At 40.8% G+C, this 14117-nt stretch overlaps 1 protein-coding gene across 1 annotated transcript; it reads left to right on the top strand.

Moving 5' to 3' along the window:
• Positions 1-9608: 9608 nt before the first annotated feature.
• Positions 9609-10186, top strand: LOC147425404 (uncharacterized). Its single transcript, XM_086500055.1, is given in 3 exon segments — positions 9609-9757; positions 9957-10075; positions 10107-10186. Coding segments are annotated over 3 exon segments (348 nt in total).
• Positions 10187-14117: the final 3931 nt, after the last annotated feature.

Genomic DNA, 14117 nt, shown 5'->3' with positions numbered 1-14117 from the left:
CCAAAATCAATTACATATTGTTTCAAGAAAAAGGGAGTCAACTATATGGTTCATCTACACATACTAATTTTCCTAATTGAAGCAATTCAATAAATAAGGGCACACATAAAAAACTTCCAATTTTGAGGTTAAAATTTGAAGAATTGTTTGTATTTACACTAAAACTTGCAAAATTTTATTGATTTTCTTCAAGGCAAGCTTGGAATGTAGCCTCGGTTTTACAATTTTAGCCCGTTAAAATACATCAAACCCTTTTTTTTGCAAACACAAGTCTCCAATAGACCCAAAATGAAAGGGGCATGAGAGGCACTAAAAACCTAGATGCTCAGTACATCCACAGTCACTCTCTCGCCACTTTGAGCACAAGCTATGCACACAAAGAGGAGAGTGCACCCGTCAAAAATCTATTACACCCTCATGTGGGACACCGGCGAGAGAGAGAGAGAGAGAGAGAGAGAGAGAGAGAGAGAGAGAGTTTCCCAACAACCTGCCCTCCAAAAGAAATTACATATTGTTTCAAAAAAAGGAATTCATTTATGATAAGAAATGATTTATCTACTTATTCTTTTTTTCCTAATTGAAGTAATTTAATAAATAAGGGCACAAATAAATCTCTTTCAATTTTTAGGTCAAAATATGAAGAATTGTCAGTATTTACACTAAAACTTGCAAAATTTATTGATTTTCTTCAAGGCAAGTTTGGAATTGGGTTTTACAATTTTAGCACATTAAAAATACACTAAACCCCTTTTTTGCAAACACAGGTTTCGACCCAAAATGGAAAGGCATGAAAGGCAGTGAAAAGTTGGATGCTTAGTATATCCACGATCACTTTCTTGCCACCTTGAACACAAGCTATACACAAAGAGGAAAGGTCCACCTATCCAAAGAATGTTACACCCTTGCATGGGACACCAACACCAACACCAACACAGAGAGAGAGAGAGAGAGAGAGAGAGAGAGAGAGAGAGAGATTCCCTTGCAAATTGGTAGCCTTCCAAAAGAAACTACATACCATTTCAAGGAAAAATGGAGTAGATGCAATGAGAAATGATTTATCTAACTAGAATTTGTTGTTTTTGTTTCCAAATACTCCATAAAATAAAAGAGTGTTGATGTTAGAGTTTGTAGACGTGCCAACCTTGCAAGGGAAAGATTATCAAAAGTCAAAGATGAAGTATCCTAATATGCATGGATACACTCTTGATTATAGGCTCACTGAGGTTGTGAACACCAAAAAAGGGTGAAATTGTTGTGTTGAATTGAGATGGTTACACTATTGACTATTAAGGTAGTATTTTTGAAGCTTGAAAGAGGAAAATGAGAAGTATTATTTGAAAATGCACCTTTGGACTCATGAGCTTAGGTGGTGTGTGCAAAATTATATTACCATTAGAATTTGGATATTTAGATAATGATCTCAACAGCTTTCTCCAGGCAGAGGCTCTTGCATTTGTGTTACACAAGACATTGCTTTTTGACATACAAATTGTGAGTATTTCTTCCATATAGAGGCATTGATTGCCTGTAGGATTCTTTATCTTGATAATTTCTTCCACATAAAGAGATCACGGCCATGAAATTGAGCATATCTTTACTGGAGAAGATACCAACAAGGATCAACTATCAAAATTGTATTACATTTACATTTTTGTAGAGGATTTGTATGGCATGCTTCCAATTACAATTCTTTAAGTTAGAGAGAGAGAGAGAGAGAGAGAGAGAGAGAGAGAGAGAGAGAGAGAGAGAGAGAGAGAGAGAGAGAGAGAGAGATTTGCAGCTCCTTATGGGCCTCCATCCGAAGAGGAAGATTGATGGAGGGAGATAGAGAGGGTAACCAGAGGGTTGAACGCCAGTATTATGCATGGAAGAGAGAGAGAGAGAGAGAGAGAGAGAGAGAGAGAGAGAGAGAGAGAGAAGAGAGATTTTGTTCTTGTCCTCGAAGGTCAAATCTGACCTATGGGACCAAAGTTACATGTGATGTAGTATGTGTATTGATGATGAGTGACTCTCAATGCTCCAAAATTGTGGTGTTGAGAGTCGCAATGGAGATCCCACACTTTCGTTGGGAGAGGAAAGTGTGTAGGTCTAAGTTATGGCTGAAAATGTGAGAGAAGCAAGTTCGGATGTGACCAAAAGTTGAGCACTCTAGTAGTGTGTGGTACGTAGACTCTCAAACTTGTAGTGAGCATAATGTGCACAATCTATTTGACTCTTCTCCATTGCCCCAACGCCCTATCTCGCATCAAAGAAAATGGGAGCTAAGCCGAATGGCTACGATAGTGTGTATTGCCGACAAGGGGATAGGCTCAAGCATGTAAGTGTGAGTACGGTTTCCTCTTTTAGTGAAGAACATGGTTTTGTAGTTGGGGGCAATATGGTGGTGTAATGTATGAAGCGTGACCCACCGGATTTCTCCCAAGCCGCAATACATTGGCGTTGTAGAAAATCTTCGTTCACTTGGGAGTCAATCGAAGCATCATGTAGCAAGTGTAATGCATCCCATCTCCCAAACCACTTCTTTCTGTCTTGCATCCATCCCGTGCTCAAGATCTTGCTTTTATGCGTCTTTTGAACTTTTTTGCTTGCTTCCCATGCAATTGTAGGAAGTCAATATGAGGGGTTTTGACGCATCTTTATCGTGTACTCCACAACCCTTTCCATGCCCATAACCTCATTTAGAAGACATCCCAACTCAAGAAGTAGGAGCATATATGGTGTTTGTGTCTTCACTTGGAGAAAGTTTGTAAGAAAACGATTTTGGACATTCTCAAACTCTTTCCAAGTAGACTTTGAGATACTCCCGCCCCACACTTCAACTCCATAAAGAAGAACTGGTGTCACCAATGCATCAAAGAGATACTTCTAGAGAACCCAACACTTGATGTTTCCCATATTACGTATGTTCTCAAATGCATAAAATGCTCTCTTTCCCGCTTCCAAACGATGCATAGCACATTCATGCCACTTGTGATTGGATGGAGCCTCAAGGCCAAGGTACTTAAAGCTCTCAACAACTTCAAGTGTCTCACTGTTGTACACAATGCATGGCTTCTCCTTATGGTTGGTTTTCACAAGCATAACCTTTGTCTTAGATTCATTCACAATCAGCCCACTATGCAAGCAAAATAGAGAGAGAGAGAGAGAGAGAGAGAGAGAGAGAGAGAGAGAGAGAGAGAGAGAGAGAGAAAGAGTAGTTGTAGCTCCTAATGGGCTTGAATTTTCCCATAGAGAGAGGAAGATTGATGGAGGGAGACAGAGAGGGTAATTGAGGGGGTATGCGCCAACACATGTGTGTGTGCGTGCATGTGTACATGTGTGTGTGTGTGTGTGTGAGAGAGAGAGAGAGAGAGAGAGAGAGAGAGAGAGAGAGAGAGAGAGAGAAGATTTTATATCATAGGAACACACTAAGAGACCTCAAATCTCTAACCTGACAACTCTTTAATTCAAGAGCTGGTTTTTTAAGGGGGAATTGTGTTAACCAATCCACCACACTCAATGGTTATTATAGTTTCCTCTTTTTATTCTCTGAGAGAGATCTCAAAGATCTACTTGACAAGTCTCGACCTGAAAACTCCGTGTGCATGTGTGTATGAGAGAGAGAGAGAGAGAGAGAGAGAGAGAGAGAGAGAGAGAGAGAGAGAGAGAGAGAGAGAGAGGGGGAGGGGGGGGGGGGGGGGGGGGGGAGGGAGTGGGGAGGGGAGGGGAGAAGAAGAAGAAAGGAATATTTATTGATCTGAATAGATATCAAAGATCTTCTTGACAAGTCTTGATCTTAAGTTTGATGAGAGAGAGAGAGAGAAAGAAAGAGAATTGTCATTTTCCTACAGCTCTTGGCGAGGAAGTGAAAGTGCTGATGGTACAATCTTGCAGGTTACTCCACCTGTTTCTGGATGAGATTGGCAAATGTGACAGCAGCGGTTTCCTTGGTGAAGGTTCCTGTCGTCTTTCTATCTCTTGCCCTCATTGTCATTCCTTCTATCGGCAGTTTGAGAGCTTCTGCCACTATGTGTTTTGTAATCACCACCTCGACTTTGTTCCCTTGTTGGTCAGAGATTTGGGCAGTTCCATCTTCTTTGATTGTAGACAAGAGCTCAATGACCGTGCTCTTTCTTGGCGCTACCCCATCTATTCTTCTATCCATATCTATATTTATACTTTTATGCTATATATGAAGCCTAATAATGAAGGAGCTTGAAAAAATTGAACAGTGGCTAGCCACGCCTAGCATGGAAAGAAGAGATAGAGCTCATTTTCCAAGGAGCCCAAAAATATAGGTGAAATTGTGAATAAAGCAAGGCAACTCATTCGGAGTCAAGAAGCCACAGGTGCAGGGAAAGAGGCACTATCCTAGACTCCCAGAAAGCATGGTGGCTCAAGAGTCGGGATTCATTGGAGCTGTCGACAAGCAGACATATGCCAAATCAGTGTTTGGAAATTTTTTCCTGGAGAAATACCGACAAACGTACACGTAGTAGTGCAGCATCATCTCTTGAGTCTTGCCATCTTGGCACAAAGAGAAAGGATTGGGTGAGTCCAATGCTTTAGGAGGAAAGCAACGCTTGTGATTCTCTCTCTCTCTCTCTCTCTCTCTCTCCCTCTCTTTCTCTCTCTCTTTGTTGGTTGCAAGCCATCCCAAGACCCCTCATGGCTTCAATATGGTTGCACCCATACAATCCTTTTTGACTAGTATTGCCTCCTCACTGCTATGGCATCCAACAGATTTGTAGGTGACTCTCTCTCTCTCTCTCTCTCTCTCTCTGTTGGTTGCAAGCCATCCCAAGACCCCTCATGGCTTCAATATGGTTGCACCCATACCATCCTTTTTGACCAGTATTGCCTCCTCACTGCTATGGCATCCAACAGATTTGTAGGTGACTCTCTCTCTCTCTCTCTCTCTCTCTCTCTCTCTCTCTCTCTCTCTCCGCCACTGTCGCACCACCCCCCTGCTCCAGCGGCACCCTCATGGGCCGGTGGGCCCTATTCCGCCCATCACGGGTCCCCCTGCTCCGTACGGTCTCTGCATCCCCGCCCATACCCGCCTCCATCTCCTCACTGTCCCCTGCGTTTCAAATCTCCCTTACCTCCAATATTCAAGCTTATACAATGTAATATTAAACTCCTAAGTGGCCTTTCCCACCCCGAGCCCACTGACAGCCCACCTTCGGGTCTTCTAAACAACAACGATGGCCACTTGAGCTTCATCCCGCAGCAAGCTCACTTTTGCAGGGGTTGTAGCAACACCCCGGAAGCAAGACAACATCGTCGGCCTCCAAAATGAAGTCAGAAAGCTTCACAAGGAGAATGAAGAGATCAAGAAAAAACTTGCTGCCATCGAGACACGGCTTGCTGCAATGGAAAACTACAAGAAAGAAGAGATGGAAGAGATGGAAGTCAAGTTCAACAAAACAAAGGCACAAGTGGAGACCATAGGAGGTCAAAAATCAAGTACACGAGATAATCCTTTGCAAGGTCAAAGATCGTGTGGCATCCACGCTACACGAGCGACAACGACAAGAGGACATCTCCCTCAATGTTCGTATCGGCAGGCTCCCAAGTGACCAGAAAGGGGAGGGAGATCACAAGTTTCACGAGTGCTTTGCCCGTATCCAAGCAGTAACCCCTTTGGTACAATGGAATCCAACAACAATCACCTTTGTTACACATGAGCATTGCACCAATCACGCAATCCTCACCTTCAAGAGCAAGGTGGATCGAACCAATCTCCTTGAGCAATCAAGGCTTCTAAAGGATACTAAAATTTGGTTTGCAAAAGATCTCACACCAAGCAAAAAAAGACAAAACTCCAGAAGATGCGAGAAGCACGCACAACAGGGAAATGGGCAGTCTATTGAGGAGGTAAAGCCATCATCCAGGAGTTTTGAACTCCCAAGCCGGCTCCCTCCTCACCTTCCCCTTCTTAGTTTTGTTCATTTAAATTTTCCTTTTGACACCTCTTTGGACCCTTAGTCCTTAACTGAGATGTATCTCACAATCCTCCTGTTGAGAACAACTCCCTTGTAATGTTTTGATTTTGTTCCCATGGGTCATATCTGACCTCCTTGGACGATAATTCAATCTCTCTCTCTCTCTCTCTCTCTCTCTCTCTCTCTCTCTCTCTCTTCATTGGTTGTAGGTTGTCCCAAACTCTTCTCAGGCCCTCCTGCTGACATGCATGGATGCATCGGCCTTGGGTGCACTGGTCGTTATAGGCTGCTATGGCATCCCCAATGCGGCTATGGCTACACCAGCCCTTTTGGGCTGCTACCTTGGGTGCTATAGTTTTCCTTGCTTGGTATGTATGGCAACCAAGTACTAATTCATTGAAGCGGACTCTTAGGCTGCACGAGCTGCTGCAATAGTCCCCCCAAGTACATGTAGTAGCATGGTAGTACCAACTTGCTTGCCATCTTGGGCCGCCTAAAATGGAACCTCACACCTCCTACACTCAACACTCACAACCACCATGGCATGGAGCTCAGCAGTGTACACCTGGAACATAATTGAGCGTATAGTTTTTATTGATTTATAAACAAATTGAATAGCCTCAGGTAAATAAGTCATAACTATGAGGTCCTTGAGCTTAGCACTATGGTATTGAATGCCTAGGGTCTCGAAAAACCCCACCCTTTCTCACACTTATCCACCACAAAGATCTTTGATCTCCTATGGAATCGATGCACTTATTCTGTGTGTCCCCCGTGTTGAGGAACTAAGTTGCATTTATACGACGTTATATATGTGCTAAATTTTGATGTTATATATATATATATATACATACACATGCATGCCTTGAGATTAGGGCTCTTCAGATAGATATTTGATCTCTCTTTATCACACACACAAAATAGGTTTTCAATTCAAGACTGGTGGGATCAATATTTGAATGTGCCTCAAATTGCGCCCTCTAGAACATTAACAAGTTTTATTCTGATCTCTCTATGTGTGTGCATGTGTGTAATTAAATGCACAAAAATCAACATCTCTTCATAAAGGGACCATAACCGAATATACAAATTGCTTGCAAAAATAAGTGACAATAATTTGTGATTAATGTTGGAAGTAGGGTTGCAAGAAAAGACACAGCTTGGAGAAGACAAAGGAAGCACAAGGCACACAACTTAGAGTATATTACTTAGTGTGCAATGGAAAGATAGATAGCCCTAGAATGATGGGCGTATGTACAAGGCATGGGTGAAAAAATCTTTTAGTGAGGGAAAACATTCTGCGACGGTCCTAAGTGTGTTCACACACATCACTACCACATGTATATGATAAAAAATCCCCCTGGAGTGATGCGGTGAACAAGAGCTCGCACATAGAGTAAAGGAAAGTGTCATGCCCTAAGGACATGATCAATCCACAAAGGCGAGTAAGCCCAAAGCTTTGCAGAAAGCTTCGAGCTTCTCACGAGACAATGCCTTTGTGAAAAGATCTACAAGGTTGTCCTCTATTAGCACATAAGCCAATCTGATCTCTGCTGCTAAGACCCTCTCCTTGACATAGTGGTAATGCACCTCAATGTGCTTTGTGGGAGCATGAAAAACTAGGTTTCTCTCGCGACAATTGCCAATGCACTCTGTCATTCAGTGTAGATATTGTTGGCAATGTTGTGTTCAACACCCAAATCAGCCGTAAGGCGTCTGAGCCATACACACTCAACCGTAGTTGTAAAGATTGCCTTGTACTTAGCCTCACAACTAGAAGTAGCCACAATAGGTTGCTTCTTGCTCAACCATGATATACATGAACTTCCAAGCATGAAACAAACACCACTTGTGGACACTCCCGTGTCAAAACAACTCGGATTGGGATAAACACAACTAGCCCCATAGACACACATAAGAAAATGAAATATCAAATAAAACAAATGGGATCAACTCTCACAAACCCCTCAATAGATGCTTGTGCTTTTTGAGCAATTAAAAGAGTGAAGCTTTCTTGTTTGTAAGGGACATCCTCCAACATGGGTCCCCATTTTGAAGGTGTCCATCCACAACGCTATCATTTACAACACCTAGATTGGTTCCTCATCAAGAATTTTGGGTTTCTTTATCCTTAAGATGGAAACTTTGGGCTCCTAACTATCCTTGCAAGCTAAAAGGGCCACAACTCTAGAAACAAATATGGTAATGAACAACACACCACCAAGGATGCTGCCAGACCAATTCTTCCACTACAATATGAGGAAGCAAAAGCAATGACATTAGAAAAAACATCCAAAGCCCCGTTCTCCATTGCAAATAGAGTCACCCATTACCACATCACACTATAGATATAAAACATCTAGAGCTTCTCCAAATATGGAGGTAGTGACTCCCAAAAGGTAAAATAACACTACTAGCTATAGAAAACTTCCAAATGCATGCAATGCTAGGGTGCCCTGCATCCTTGCATGACCAATTAAAGTCTTTTTGTATTCACCATTGCATGAACAGGACCATTTTGACCTTTTTCTTCAGTTGTTGTATCACCACCATAACCTGTAGAGAAATATCTCTTGGCACGTCATCCCTCACAACGCTCTTATGTACAAGGAAGTGCAATCACTAATGATAGGAGGGAAAGAGAGTGCAAGGAGAAGAATGTACCCCCTAGGTTTAGATATGCAAATAGGCTCCTATCTCTCTCTCTCTCTCTCTCTCTCTCTCACACACACACACACACACACACACACACACACACACACACACACACACACACACACACACACACACACACACACACACACACACACACACACACACACACACACACAAATACACAAGTTTTTGAGTCATGGCTAGAGTTGCTCCCATGAAGAATGGAAACTATGTGATATTTAACAAGTGATGGTGTTGGATAAACAAAGATATATGCTACGGTGGAGATTCCTATTTTAGCTATTGTGCGTACTTAGAGGTCACTAAAATCAGCTATACAAGTGACATAAGTGACTCACATAGTAGGACTAACTATATTCTCCACTAACTAGTTTACTGCTCAGAAAGGGTATATTCTCTACTATCTCAATGAAGAAGTGAATACATCCATGGGTTGAGCTTATTGAGTGTGTGCATAAGTTTATGGACTTGCTTATTCTCTACATTTGGTATTACAGTAATCCTTGAAATGAAGATTTGAGATTTTCAAGGGCCAACAACGCAAAAAGAGTGTAGTCATTTTTGGTAGATCTCATGATAGCATTTTAGTTTTTTAATCATATCTCTCACTCGGAGTGTCTGATTGATGCATAGTCTATCTCTATAGAAATCCCACTTTGAATGCTACAAAGTCTCAAAATAAATCTGTAGCAAATTTTTATTTTATTATCTCTAAATTAGTAACTATTTTTTGCATACAATCTGCCCTACATTGCTTGATCAACATCCTATAAGTAAATAATGGCTAATTGAAAGTGTATGTAGCAAGTTTTGTAAACTTGTATGCATAAAAATTGAGGTGTGTGTGTACATCTAAGAGGTTGGAGGAAGTGTTTTATTGGCTGGGAGTTTATGTGTAAAGTTGTGGCTTATTGCGCATACTTTCATAGAGATTATGGAAGCAAAGAGACTTGCCTCTGAATCATGCATTGATGGTATTTGTGATTCAAAGTATTTGAAACAAGTATGGCTAATTTGTCTTCCCAAATAGCTCAAACTGCTGGTGTAAATCTCACAAAAGACAACTACTACCATCATGTATGGAGGTATTGAATGTAGAACTTTTTGATGGGCAAAGGTGTATGGGATGTCCAGAATTTCCTCTCGAGAAAAAGGTGTGCAAATTGTGTATCAAGAAATCACAAAAAGTGTACATTGGATCTCCATTTGTAATTTGAAAATCTTAATACCTCATATCAAGAAGACTAGTACACCAAAGGATGCTTGGGATGTTATACGTGAGAGGTGTGATACAAGTATTGAGGTGTATAAGATTCAATTAAAGCAAAGATTGCATGGATTATGACAAGAAAGACATCCAATAACAAAATATGTGACTAGAATTAGACAAATTGCAAAAGATTTGGCATCCATAAATTGCATAGTTGAAGATGATAATCTTGTTTTGGTTATGTTGAATAATTTTGGAAAACAATATAAATCATTGGGTGGATACCTCTATTTCAATGAGAGGTACTATGCCAAACTTTAAGAAGTTGATTGCTTTATGTATGGTGAAAGACGTGAAACTTGATTTCCAGTAATGTGCAAGTGGCTCGAATAGAGATGCGGTTTTCTATTATAATCATAGAAGAGGAAGAGGTGCAATGTGTGGAAGAGGAAATCATATGCAAAGAAGAGGCAATGGTTATATTCAAACATCCTCTATGAAAAGAAGAAGTGGTTTTATGCATAAATCAAGGGAGAGAGTCCTGCCAGAAAGTAGAGGTGGTGCTTTTATGCAAAGAGATGGACATTGGAACTATTGTGGTAGATCTGGATATTTTGAGAGACATTGTTATCATAGACAAAATAAAATGTGTCACAGTAGAAGCTGTGGAAGAGCACAATACTCTCATTTTGTTGAAAGAGGCAGTTATAGTGGTGCTCATGGTGATGGTTCACATGGTCATTTGTTTTCTATGAAACATGTTCCTAGAAGTATGTTCAACCCAATGAGTGATAGACGTTGGTTATGTTGATTCTAGATGCACTAAATGACGAGGAAGAGCTGGTGAGTCCATGCACACGGATGAAAGATAAGGGCTAGACAAGGCCGTAGAGAAGGAGCAAGCAATAGACAAGAAGGAGCAAGAGGAGCACACGCCTACAACTGAAGCCTCACTCCCATGATGTCTTTGATTGAGCACTCCTCTTCCTCTCTCTCTCTCTCTCTCTCTCTCTTCAAAAGTTCAAGAGCTCAATTGGACCCTCTCGTAGCACTTAAAATTGCTTCATGCATATAAAAAAATCAACACAAAATATGCAGCTTGGGAAGGTTGAGGTAAGTCACTCAATTAATTGTTGAATGTTATGAAAATATTTTTGGGCAGATGCTCAAGACTTTGTCGAATGAGCAGAGCTACAAAATCATGTGCTTGCTCTATATCACATTAATGGGCACATTGTATCACTCTTTAGGACTACAGTGTAGATACATGATCCTCCATTGTCTAGTAGCGTAGCCTAGGTGCAGACAATTCCAAGCTACTACACTATGTTTTTGCCATTTGGAAGGTCGCAAAGCATAAGGACTTCAAATTCCCATAATTCCTAAGAGAAGGTCATGGCCATGAATTTTTCTCTTGGGCTAATTTGTGAACTATGACAATGATATAAGAAATTTTCAAGCACATCAAGGCCAAGATAATTGAAGGCATTGACTTTATTATGAAGCTAAAATTGCAGCGATGCATCATGTTCAAGAAGTTGGTTTTCCTATGATATAGGATAACATGCACCAATACATTTTTTTAAATGATTCAAGAGATTTTAAAGGGATTCTGTGTGTGTGTGTGTGTGTGTGTGTGTTAAAAATGTCATATTTACAAAAATGTTATAGCTTTGTTACTATATGAGATAGGGCACTATAGGATAAGTGCTATATTATCATGTGTCTGTGTGTGCGTGTGTGCGTGTGTGATGCAACCATTGCTCTCCCTCTTGCATGGAACCCTACCTTCTTTGTGGTCAGTCAACATCCAACTTGAAGTTCTTCACAATGATAGGACCCTATACACATGGTTGAATGCAATTGTAAAGACTACTAATGGAGTCCCATGCCTGCATGCTTTGATAGTCCAAAGTCAAGTCAACTGAGGGTTAGCAAACGCAGAAGACATATATAGGAATTTAAATATAAGAAAAGAGTATATATAGCCTAGATTAAAGTATCTAAACACTTTGCAAGGGGCTTTGCTAGCATTGAAGGATAGAAAGAAGTGTCGAATCAACTATAAGTGAAATGGCTTTAGCAGTCGTATGTGGTCTATAGCCACCCACTTAGAGTGTAGATGCAAGGCTGGCCATCTTGAGGATGTTATTGAGTTAGGTGCTCTTTGATGTGGCAAATCAAGAAGCTGTGACCTTGTCCACACCAGCTACTTACACAATAGCCACCTTGGTGGTACAAAGAGAAACATCACAGGCTGCACGATGAGTGTTAAGTCAAACTGATGATGGGAGATTCAAGGAAATCCAAGGTGAATGCACATCTTATGTACATGAAAAAGAGAGCATACATCACACATATACTACAAAAAGAGGGCAATCATAAGGTTCCACAGTATCAAGCTCAACAACAAGAGTGCCAAGATCACAAAATTTTGATTTCCACGAAGGATAGGATTCAAGATGATTCAAGGAAATCCAAGGTGAATGCACATCTTATGTACATGCAAAAGAGAGCATACATCACACATATACTACAAAAAGAGGGCAATCATAAGGTTCCACAGTATCAAGCTCAACAACAAGAGTGCCAAGATCACAAAATTTTGATTTCCACGAAGGATAGGATTCAAGATGATCAAGAGGGCTCATAGGTAGTGCTCACCAAAAACTAGGCTTTGATTGAATTTTTAACAAGCTAAAATTGTAAAATCTCAGCTAGATTTTGAGCTTTCCTTTAAGAAAACTGGTAAAGTTTTACAAATTTTAGTGCAAATATCGACAAATGATTCAAAATTTGACCTAAGAAATGGAAGACTCCTACTCATGTTGGCACGAGAAAATTGGAGAGAGAGAGAGAGAGAGAGAGAGAGAGAGAGAGAGAGAGAGAGAGAGAGAGAGAGAGAGAGAGAGAGAGAGAGAGAGAGAGAGAGAGAGAGAACAAAGAGATAACAACAAAATAAGTTTTTCTCTTCACCCCATTTCTCTTTATTAGAAAATTGTCACTGCATGTGGTGGAGTGGTACCAATAGCCCGATCTAGATGTCTACTTTTCATTTTGAAGGCCTTAAAAAAAAATCCCCATTTCATCCTATCACGGGATGTGCCAACTACCATCAAATTTGAAGAGTGACTCTACTTTTCATTTTAAAGGCCTTTTAAAGGAAATTTCCCTTTTCATCCTACCATGTGATGGACACCAACCCTTACATTTGAAGGGTGACTAGCTATCTGAAGCAGATTTTGAAAACTTAAAACCTTTGCATCTTTGAGACAACCGTTGTTGTAGCTCAATTCAATGATATCATGCATGACATTACTTAGCTTATATGTTTCATAGGGTTAAGAGTAGGGTCAACCACACAATCGAAAGAATGGAAACATGTACTAAGTTCCATCAGCCTCTCAAGTGGTACCTGCTAGAGGTAAACAAACCACTGATCCTTGGTTGGAATTGCTAGACAAATAACAATCAAGGTCTCTTGCTTGCAAATTTTACAACCCCGTTTTGAAATTGTTGTCTCCTTTAGGCACATGTAGTGCTTGAGGCTTATTGTACATTCTAAAGTTGCTGAGTTAATATAGTTAATATGGCATCTCCATGCAGAGTTGTGAGTATGGCAAAAAATTATATACTTATTTTGAAAGGTGACTCTACTTTTCATGTTGAAGGCCTTAAAGAAATCCGCCTTTTTATTGTACCTACTATTGGTGTTGTTTTTAACAAAGTACATAACATCTAAGATCCCCCCTCCCTCCTCCTGCTGACTTCCTTGCAACAACCATGTTCGGCATATCCTACAATCAACATGTTTCAAGAGCAGAACTTCTAGACATACACACTTGCTTTCTTGCTTGCTCATGGCATACACACATGTGCATAAGGCCATAGGCCTACAAGGTGAAAACATATGTGATTGTGTCTAAAAAAATGCCTTCCATTTAGTTCATCTATGTGTGTGTGTGTGTGTGTGTGTGTGTGTGTGTGTGTGTGTGTGGAGAGAGAGAGAGAGAGAGAGAGAGAGAGAGAGAGAGAGAGAGAGAGAGAGAGAGAGAGAGAGAGAGAGAGAGAGAGAGAGAGAGAGACTATTGGAGACAAAGGTAGAGAGCAAGCATGTGCAGCGTGAGGAAAGCCACACTTGCAACCTGGATTTTTATGCACAATATGGGATGCAACAGGTCATAGTAGAGGGGAAGACGAGACAATAGAAGAGGAGCGCCATAGCAAACAACTAGGGAAGGACCATCCAAGAAGATAAGATGTGAGGACATGATAGGACAAGAGCATGGCTAAATGAATAGCTA

Source organism: Adiantum capillus-veneris, chromosome 25 (genome assembly GCF_014529385.1).
Source record: "Adiantum capillus-veneris isolate H3 chromosome 25, ASM1452938v2, whole genome shotgun sequence".
Classification (NCBI taxonomy): Eukaryota; Viridiplantae; Streptophyta; class Polypodiopsida; order Polypodiales; family Pteridaceae; genus Adiantum; species Adiantum capillus-veneris.
Note: the sequence above shows the minus strand (reverse complement) of the source record. Positions and strands in the feature narration are given on the sequence as shown.